The sequence below is a fragment of the Rhinolophus sinicus genome, chromosome 5 (genome assembly GCF_057876585.1).
Source record: "Rhinolophus sinicus isolate RSI-liver-muscle chromosome 5, RSI-T2T, whole genome shotgun sequence".
NCBI lineage: Eukaryota > Metazoa > Chordata > Mammalia > Chiroptera > Rhinolophidae > Rhinolophus > Rhinolophus sinicus.
This window is the reverse complement of record NC_142505.1, coordinates 106,908,082-106,917,676: the sequence shown is the minus strand read 5'-3', so window position 1 is coordinate 106,917,676 and position 9,595 is coordinate 106,908,082. Positions and strand designations below refer to the sequence as shown.

The 9,595-nt window shown below is 49.6% G+C and overlaps 1 protein-coding gene across 1 annotated transcript; it reads right to left on the bottom strand.

The window, feature by feature from the left end:
• Positions 1–1,209: 1,209 nt before the first annotated feature.
• On the bottom strand, positions 1,210–7,297 carry MSX2 (msh homeobox 2). The gene is made up of 2 exons (XM_019740194.3): positions 6,797–7,297; positions 1,210–2,917 (listed from the first exon to the last, which is right to left on the bottom strand). Exons 1-2 carry the CDS (start codon positions 7,173–7,175, stop codon positions 2,493–2,495), a joined length of 804 nt encoding a protein of 267 aa, XP_019595753.1. The 5' UTR covers positions 7,176–7,297; the 3' UTR covers positions 1,210–2,492.
• Positions 7,298–9,595: the final 2,298 nt, after the last annotated feature.

Below are 9,595 nucleotides of genomic sequence, written 5' to 3'. Positions count from 1 at the left end.
CCCATCCCTTAAACGAGGACGACTGGGCTTAGCCTTTGGCACTGGAGAGGCCCAGCCTGATGGCAAAGGCACCCCACTTGGGGAAGTTTGGGGTGGGCTCAGCTTGGGAGTGGCGCGGGCCGAGCGGGAACACATGAGCCCAGCTCCGGGAAGATCCTGGGTTTGGATCACGCTCCGCGCTGGGGCTGTGAGGCATCTGGGACTCTTGGTCTGACCGACCCCTCGGAGCCCCCACCCCACGGGAAAATGAGTTTCTGGTGCCCACCTCCATCGTGGGTGTTGGCACCAAGAAAACGTGGGACAAGAACGCTAGGCCTGGTAGGTGCCAGGTGCAACCCCCCATCGTGCAATTTCCTCAAGTTCTCGGTTCACTTCAGCCCCACCCCCACCCCACCCCCGTTCCCAGGGTCACTGGAGCTTCTGATCAGACCTCGGAAAGGTGTCCTCAGTAGCCACCTCTGATTTGTGCAACGGAAACGGAATTTAAGATCCTTCCCGGCCTCCCCTACCCATTACCAATTTATTTTAATAGTAGTGGCTGGAAGCCCCGGCCTGACCCATTCTGTATCCAGTGGAAAGAGGCTGGAAAGCAAAGAGGACTTGAATGAACCACCGTCCCCCTTCAAACCGAAAAGAGTATTTGTTCGGTGTCCATCTCCTGGGAAGAAGCTGGGAATGGTAAAGGGACTGCGATTTGACACACTCCTGAAAGGGCGGCAGGCACTCCCCCCCCCCACCCCTGTGAATGTTTCCTCACCATCCCCATTTGCAAAAAGCTGTAGGGTTTTTTTCCCTCAGCTTTAAGTTTGTTGTGTTTTGTTTAGATGGGAAATTTCAAGTTCAAGGTTTTCCCTTGTTCATCTACAAGCCACTCAGATTCTGCCGGATCCCTCAGCTCCACATCATCTAAGCTCATCTTTCACTGGAGTTTGAAAAACTCCTCTTAGCAGCTCCACTTCTTTTCCATGAGTGACCTAAACTGCCGGAGTTAATATTTCAAAGTATTTTGCTATTTTCAATGGACTCTCCACCCCTCCCACCCCCCACCCTACCCCGCAGGCTGAATCTGGCCACAACTCTTGATTGATTCACATTAAAATAATAATAAAAATCACCAGCTACCCCCCATCTGGGTGGCATTTTTGAGCTAAGCCCAACTAAGAACAGCGAGTGCCTCTTAAAATAATTATGAGTTGGGACAAACTTTACTGCAATAAAACAAACGTTTAATTTAATTCAGAATAAGAGATAAGAAATAACTCTTCAATAAAATATATAAAATTATACAAGACACCCTTTCAAAGGGATAAAGTATACTGGTGGGGTTGGGGGAAGGTGTGGGAGGGGAGAGATGGATAGGAAGGTGAGACACCAGGCAGCTAAAGGGCTGTGTGACACCCCCGTTTTTAGCAAGTCAAAACATGGCTTTGCCCTCTGCCCCTAACACGTTAAAAAGTTATCAATTTTCCTAATACGTTTAGCACATACAATAGGTACACACACAGAGAAAGCATGATTTTTTTTCTTTCTGGATCTATTCATTGTCCAAGAATATTTAGCATATACGTAATGGTTAAAGACATTTTTTTAAGCAGAGAATTAACTATATGCCCCCCCCACCCCAATCACTTTTGCAACGTATGAGGTTTGACGTACCTAGTATTTCACAGAAACCATCAATTCCTCCCAACATGCTTTAAGTTTTCCCTCTCCAATTATGGGGAGTTAAGCATCAGCCTTGCGAGGACTTAGGAAGTACTTCTATCCACCTTAGCCCAGGCACCCTCAGTCTTCTCATCCCCTTTATTGATCTTACCAAAAAAAAAAAAAAAAAAAAAAGCAAAACTTTAACAATGTGTAACAATGTGGCAATGTGGAGAGGGGAAAAAAATAGGGCCAATAGGGTCGTATCTAATGAGTTTTTTAATGCGTGTAAAACTGAAAACTTGATGTGTCCCGTCACTTGAAGGAAACTCTCCATATCTACTGTCTATACCCATGGTGTCTAATTCTCTCTTTTTTCCCATAAACAAAAGCCAATCATCCTGTCAAAAATCACCAAATTTCAGCAATTAATTTTAGCAAATAATTTGTCTCCCCCATAAGAAAAAAAAACAAATGGACATAAGCAGTCTCTTTTAGGAAGTTGATATATATATATACGTATATAAATTTTGCCTTTCAAAATAATTTGAATTTTTATGTCTGCTGTATAAAAATGTATTATATTTTATTATATCTATTTATAGATAAAAACCGTCAGAGCCAATCTTTGTGAAAGGAGAAGGGGGCATCTCCTTGAAGATGAAACAGGACTTGGTGTCTGCAGTCTAAAGAACGAATTCAAACTATGGCTGCGGCCCTCTGGGCCTAGCTGCTTAGGGTGGTGCAAGCAAGGTTTGCAGAGCAGGGGTGCTGGCTCGATGCTGCCTTCCTGGGGAGTGAGGGGGAACCCTTCAACAAACATCCATCAGTCTACTGAGCAGTCGTCCTTAGGATAGATGGTACATGCCATATCCGACTGGCGTCGCATAGAGTCCCACTGGCGGGATGGGGAGCACAGGTCTATGGAAAGGGTAGGACGCTCCGTATAAGGATGCTGCTTGCAGGGGCGAGTTGATGGGGAAAGGGAGGCTGAAGCCAGAGGGCAGCATAGGTTTCGCAGCCATTTTCAATTTTTCCAGCTCTGCCTCCTGCAGCCTTTTCGCCTTGGCCCTTCGGTTCTGGAACCAGATTTTGACCTGGGTCTCTGTGAGGTTCAGCGAGCTGGAGAACTCGGCGCGCTCTGCGATGGAGAGGTACTGTTTCTGGCGGAACTTGCGCTCGAGCGCCAGGAGCTGAGACGTGGTGAAGGGTGTGCGCGGCTTCCGATTGGTCTTGTGCTTGCGCAGGGTGCAGGTGGTGGGGCTCGTGTGTCCTGGGGAGCAGAGGGGAGTGCATTAGCAACAGCAAGTGGCTTCCTCGCCAGGTGTGTGTGCCGGCCTCCCTCTTCAGCTCTCAAAAAGATACCCGTCAAAACCAGGTGTGGTATCTCGGGGAGTGAGGGGGTAAGAGTGGACAACGACCATATTTAAATGGATGAATTGTTTTATTTTGAAAATCGAGGCTTTTAACAAGAAGTTGGGGAATTTAATGGTGTAATAGAACTTTCTGTGTGGAAAACAATCAGTATTCGAATAATGGGAATAGAACATCTACGAACAGACCCCTCATGAGTTAAGGAAGCTGAGTGGTTTCTGAGAACAAAATCCCATCTCTTTGGAGCTTCATTTCTCTTGTCTTTAAAATAGGGGCGGGGGGGGGGCTCATAATAACCGTCACTTCCTCGGATGCATGACAGGGGTCTTATGAAAAAACTGGGTTACTCAGTCCCCTGTCTGCCGCAGGACAAGCTGCACAGCATCTACACAATGAAGGACAGAAGTGCAGATAAGGTCTGTGGTAAATTAATAATAGTATCTTGTGATTGGGTAGCAGCCCCATGCAATAAACAACCACACAGCTGTCATTCCATCCAGTCTACAGATTATAAAACCTGAACGTCATTTTACAGATCTGGATGTGGGAAAAGTTTTTTGGCCGGGTGCTTCTGTAGTATAAACTTTACTAAGAAGGAGGGGAAAATTCTCTCGCCCATAAATGTAAATGTCAGGAGAAATCCCACCGCCTCTGAATTCAGCACATGCGGTGACATCTTAGTATCTCCAGGCATTCTATGGTTTAGAGCCAATGTGTAAATGATTAGTTTGTCGCCCTGCTTTAGAAAGAGGAGTAACAAGCAAAATAAAGGTATGCCAACACCATCCAGCCTCCATGTTTAAACTGGATTCAATTATAGGAAGTCACAGGACGAGGCACCCGTGTGGTTCTGTAGCATCAGCTAACTTGGGCCTTCTCTTCCTCCAGGGAGGTGGGGGAGGCGTGTGGAGCTGCAGGGCAAAATGCTCAACAATTAATTTTCTGCATTTGGCTTTTATGAGCTATACTAATTTTCCAAATGTAGCCACAGTAATAACTCCAAAGGACTCATGGGGAGAATGTCGCATTTCTTGTTTTGTTACTTTGGTGGCCCAAGAAAGAGTTTACACTTCATACTTGAGGGTGACACAGCACAAGTCCCAACCCAGCCTCCATTTCCAACAAGAAATGGATCTGTCCTAGGGTGACCTTATTAACCATCGCTGTAAGTGACTGAAAAGAAAGGTAGTGTGTTCTGCAATCAATGAAAAAACAGAAATCTGGGAGAGGGGTGGGGAAGAAGCAACCACAGAAGTGTATCTTTTGTATACGCTAATCCCTGAGTAAACCAGAGAGCAGGGTGCCTGCTCCTTAATTTACAAATAAACTAACAACGTTCTCTGAGATTTGAGACCTGTGAAACCCTCAGCCTTCACCAACCTGGCTAGGCTGTCTGGATGACCCAGCCGTCTCCGCTTGGAGACCAAGCTCCTGGGGTCCTTGCTTGATCCTGCTCTAAGTTTGGAAGCAACTCCGTGTCCAGGCACAGTCATTCTGGTTGCTCCTATGGGCTGCATTTGAATTATGAAATCCAGGCGACTGGGATCGCTCACAAGTATCAAAGCCATAAAGTTATGAGGCTTCCTCCCAACGCACCCCTCCTCCCCCCAACCCCCATTTTAAACCAGCCAGAGGAAGGATGCGATTATACAAAGCAAAACAGCATTTATCCTACTTCCTCCGAATAACAAAACCAGGCTCGGGCGGGTGGCTGCCTCCCGCCCCAGGCTGGGTAGTCTGGTGCTCCCAGGACCCACCGTTCCCATCACAGGGCTCTGAGCACAGCAATCTCCAGGCCCCAAACACCAATAACCCCCTTTTTGTTTTAAAATTAAATCCTCTTCAGAGTCTCCGATTTTTCTCCTGGAAAGGTCATATCCAGGGCCCAAGCCTGGCTCACTGAGCAGGGAAGCTCGACTACACTACCTGGTATCGATGTTTCCAGAGTAAAGTGTGGGCAATTGCTGTCCTAGAGCCCGAGGCCTAAGCAAATGGGATTTCTGACCTCTGGACACCACCCCTATGAGGCCTGAAACCTTCATGTGCCGCTGGGCATTGACCCAGGCCTAGGAATACACGGGCACTCAGTGTCTGTGAAACACATGAAGTCTCTAAGAGTTTCGGAGCCTCTACTTCACCATCAATAAAATGGGTAAATACTGATCCCGTATTCGCAGAGGACAAAGTTTTAGAATGTCCAGAGCCCTGTCGGCCACCAGCTCACTGATCATTAAATGCTCCCCAATTTCTTTATGTCAAACCCAAACTCGGTGTGTTCATGCCTCTGATCTCTGCTGCTCATCTGTTACTGGGAGGCCAGCTGCTGCCACACAGCTCAGATAAGATCATATGGTTGAAAGTGCTATAAAGCACTGAGCAAACTCGGGTTTAAATTCTTGGAGTCCTTATTCTCCACACCCTTTTGAATCTTTTGGAGTTTCTAACAGGGTGGAGAGAGGTGCCAGAGGGGACAGCCACTGACGCCTGGGTATATGGCCTTGTTTTGTTCACAAACTACAGTGCACCTCCAGGCTTGAGGGCTGACTGGTGGAAACACAAAGATGGGGTTCTCCTGGCTTTGGAAAAAGTTCCTCCGCACCCAGCCCCCCCTCACCTTTCCTAGAGGTACGTTACGGGTAAGGAAGCTTTAAGGTCAGGAGATAGAAGTAAAAGAAGTTACAGGGAATGAATTCTCCAAATTGCAAAAAGGATTCAGGGCCCAAAACTGGATACTACAGCTGGAAGAGAAATCACTTCTCCTTGGCCTGACTCGGCACTCCAGCCGCATTGGCAGGAAGCGGGGTGCCACTATCCGGACCTCTGTGGGGTCTCTCTGGGGAGACCCGTCATCGGTGCCCAGAACACCCTACAGAGGAGCGAGGCTTGGACACCAGGGCCCCTCACCCAATTCAGCCACTGTTGGTGACCTGTATCAGGTTCAGTCCTCATGAAGCCTGGGTGTTTGAAACGGGGGCCTCTGCCTACATTTCGGGGTCCCAGGGGTGACCAGGATATGGATTCCTAATGAGCAGCATTTTGTAAACTCTCAAGCTCTGCTGGAATGCTGTTAATTATGACCATGAGCCAAGCGCAATCTGCGCGCTTCAGACCCCAGCCCGCTCCCAGCGAAGCCCAGGACCTCATCAGCGACGTGCTGGATGCGGGGACTGTCCTCCCTGCCACCATCCCTTCGCGGGATCCTGCTTCCACACCCGGGGGACCCATGGAAGGTAATGATTTCCAGCCAATATCGGGTTGGATTTCAGTTAGCTGCCTTTAAAATGAGGGTACACTCGCAGGGTTGTGAACTTTGAAAGGCGTTAAGACACCCTCGCCGTCGCCCGGCACATATTCGAGTGCTCATTAGACGTGGATCCCCCTTCACTCCCCAGACAAGAGACCCCGGTGGACAGTGAAACAAAAATAAGTTTAGTGGCTGGAGCGCAGGGCTGAGGGCTAGAGAAACCGAACCAAGCGACCCCGCAAACCCAGCTGGGGTTCGCCCTTCAAAGACAAGCGAGTCCGCAACTGTGTGCAACTTCGCACAGCAAGGGGCTCCGGGTCACGCGCTGTGCGGATATTAGCCACAGGGTGTCTTGGATGCCGCCGGCGCGCTGAACTCGGGGGATAACAAGGGGCCAAGAACTGCTATGCTCGTTTCCCGGGGCGCATACTGCAGAGGGGTCTCCGTACCCCCAGCCTGGAATACCGGCCCCCGGCTCCCTCCGCTGCCCGCCGCGCCCGCCTACCCCTCGTCCCCGCCCGGGCGTGCACTCACTTGGCGGCGGCGAGTATCTGCCGGGTTCCTGCATCCACGCCGCTCCGTCTTCTGAATTTTCCGACTTGACCGAAGCGGTCTCGAAGGGCTTGACCAGCGGCCCGGGGCTGTGCGATTCCCGGGCGCCGTGTCCGGGCAGCAGCAGTGGCCGCAGGGTGGCCCCGGCGGAGGCGCTTTCGGCTGGTAGTGGGGACGTCTCCTTGGGCGGCTTCTTGTCCGACATGAGCGCCTCCACGCTGAAGGGCAGGCTGGAGACCTTGACGCGGCGCTCCTCCGCCGGCCCCTCGGCGCCCCCAGGCCCCGGGCCCGGGCCGGCCACCATCGCCGGGCACTCCTCATCCGACGAAAACAGGTCATTGCCTTTGGACGGAGAAGCCATGACTTCTCTGCCCTACGGAGCTCTCGGCGCGCGACTCGGCTGGCAACCCGGCAGCGGCGACTCAAACTTTTTGGGGGGGAGACGGGAGGGGCGCGCCGGGAGCCGTGCCTTTCCTCCAAGGGGAAGTGGGAGACTCGGCTCAGCCAATCCGCGCCGGCCCTGGCGCTGACGTCACAGACGCTCTCCTCCGATTGGCTTTTCCGGAAGAGGCTGGGGCCTCCCCCCCCCCCGCCCCTGTTTGAAATAAATTAGGAGTTAATTACAGGAGCAGTCAGCAGAGTTGTTATTAGGCGATCCCTCAAGGGTTATAATCACGCCAAAACTGAAAAGTCCAAGGCGTAATTAAGGCCGATTATTTAAAGAGGAAGTTCGCCAAGTCCCATTTCTTCTCTCTTTTGACCCCTCTTTTTAAAAGGTACCGGGCGTCTGTATCACATCCCCTCACCGCCAGAACACGTTTATAATCTGCAATTGATATTGCAAAAACATTTAGGAAGTGCCTACTACGCGCCGAGGCTGGGCTAACTTTACAACTTTGGGAGCCAGCACTGAAAAACACGAGCCAGCCCCCGGCTAAAGGGAATATTACACGCAAGGCACTTAGACTAGTATTTCGCTCTTTGTAAGTGCTCAACAGCGTCCGCTGTTACTGCAACTCCCCTAGAAGAAGGGCTGCAGCTAGCCGGAGAGGTGGCCAAGGGCTGCTCTGTCTCAAATGGTTCCGACTGGACAATACAAACCAGTGGTCCCCATGTCTTCCACTCGAAAAGAAAACCTACGCACCCTTAGAAACTTGGGGTCCGTGTGTTTTGTTTTCCCTGAATCTCCTCTTCGGGCTGCCTCCTATAGCACCCTTTTCTGCAGACTGTGTATTTATCGTGTGTTCCTGCGTTTGTCTGAGCCTATGTTTATTGTGTGTGTTTGGGTGCCAATGTTTGTTTTGGAGGGGGAGGGGGGAAGGAATGATATCTAGTGCTTTCCTCCCTCTTGCAAATCTCAGAAATGCGGGGTTCCAAGTTTGCACACCCTGGGCCTGCGGACCTTTTGGGGAAGCACATTTTTATTTATTGCACCTGGTTGAAAAAAAAGAAAGAAAAAAGAAACATTGATATTCCACCCCACTCCAAATGATACCCTGGGTAATTACATCCCAAACCTTAGTGATGACTGTCTCAGTGCAAGGAAGCGGAGACTAAGCTTCAAGTGCACAGAGGCCTGGGATGTCTGCAGGCCACGGATCCAAGACCCATGGCTTCAGATGACTCTTTCCCTGCATCTGAGCCATTGTCCTGTGAATGAGGACGTAGCTAGAAGTCTCCCAGCTCAGGGCCTTGCACACGGCACACGCTTCCTAAACAGTTTCCAGAATCTTGGAAGGAAGGGACATGGTTGGTCATTACTGAAATGACCAAGGCTAGGAAGCTCTCCCAGTTCAAAAGTCTTAGGAACTTGACCCCCAGACCGTTTGCCAGAGCACCTCGCTGATGCCGTTCCCTTCACCCCAAACTTCTGCCTGGAGTGAAACTCTGCTGGCTCAGGATAACCAAACAGGCATTACCTGAATCTCACAGAATAAAAACAACCTGCACTGGCCAGTTAATTCAATGTGATTAGAAAGGGTCCTGAAAAAGTGAAAAAGAAGTTCTAACCACAGTTTCCTAAAACCTCCAGGTCCCTATCTCCCCACTAGGAACAAGCACATTCTTTTTCTTTTTTTTCAACAAAGTGGAAAATCAGAGAAAGTTAAAAAGAAAAAAACAACAACTATGAAAGCTATCTGGACATGTATGCATTTTCCCCTTGAGTCATCCTTGATGATAGTTGGCTTGATATGCATCTCACATACTGTACAGGTAAATCCAGATTAAGTTCTGTGCTTTACAGAGATACCCAGCAAGGTGCAGGCTCTAATTTGGAAGCAAGACTGAAATTCATTTAGCCCTCAGCTGCCACAGTGTACAAAAGGGTTCAGCTTTCAGTTGGGCTGTCCCCAGCCACTGTTTTATAATTGTTCCTGAAAACTCCTGGTTAATATTTGTCAATTTAGGGGCACAGGCTCATTCCTGGGAAATTAAAATAAAAGTGAATGCTACTGGCGCTTTTTCAGTTTGATGAACATTTCAGGGTGAGGAGAAGCTAGATTCTCCTCACTAGTCTCAGATTCTGATGTTCACACAAAGACATTTATGAAGCCAGAAATACGAAAATGGTAGATATTAAAGAAAAAAAGAAACTGGTGCTCAAAGCCAGGGTGCCAAGCTCTGGCTGTGAGCAGGAGAGATGCCCAGGGGGCAACCAGCCTGCCCAACTTCTCTCCTGCCAGCTCTCAGCTCCCTGCTGGAGTGGAGACAATTCAAGAAAGGGTCTCACCTCTGCTGGAACTCAACACAGCTCGAACCTTTTATGGAAAGCCCCATCTG

Excerpts from the sequence above, each read along its gene's own strand:
- MSX2 (XM_019740194.3), bottom strand. The coding sequence starts at position 7,175 with ATGGCTTCTCCGTCCAAAGGCAATGACCTGTTTTCGTCGGATGAGGAG. Across the intron at positions 2,918-6,796 it reads CAGATACTCGCCGCCGCCAA|GACACACGAGCCCCACCACC; the intron begins GTGAGTGCACGC and ends TCTGCTCCCCAG.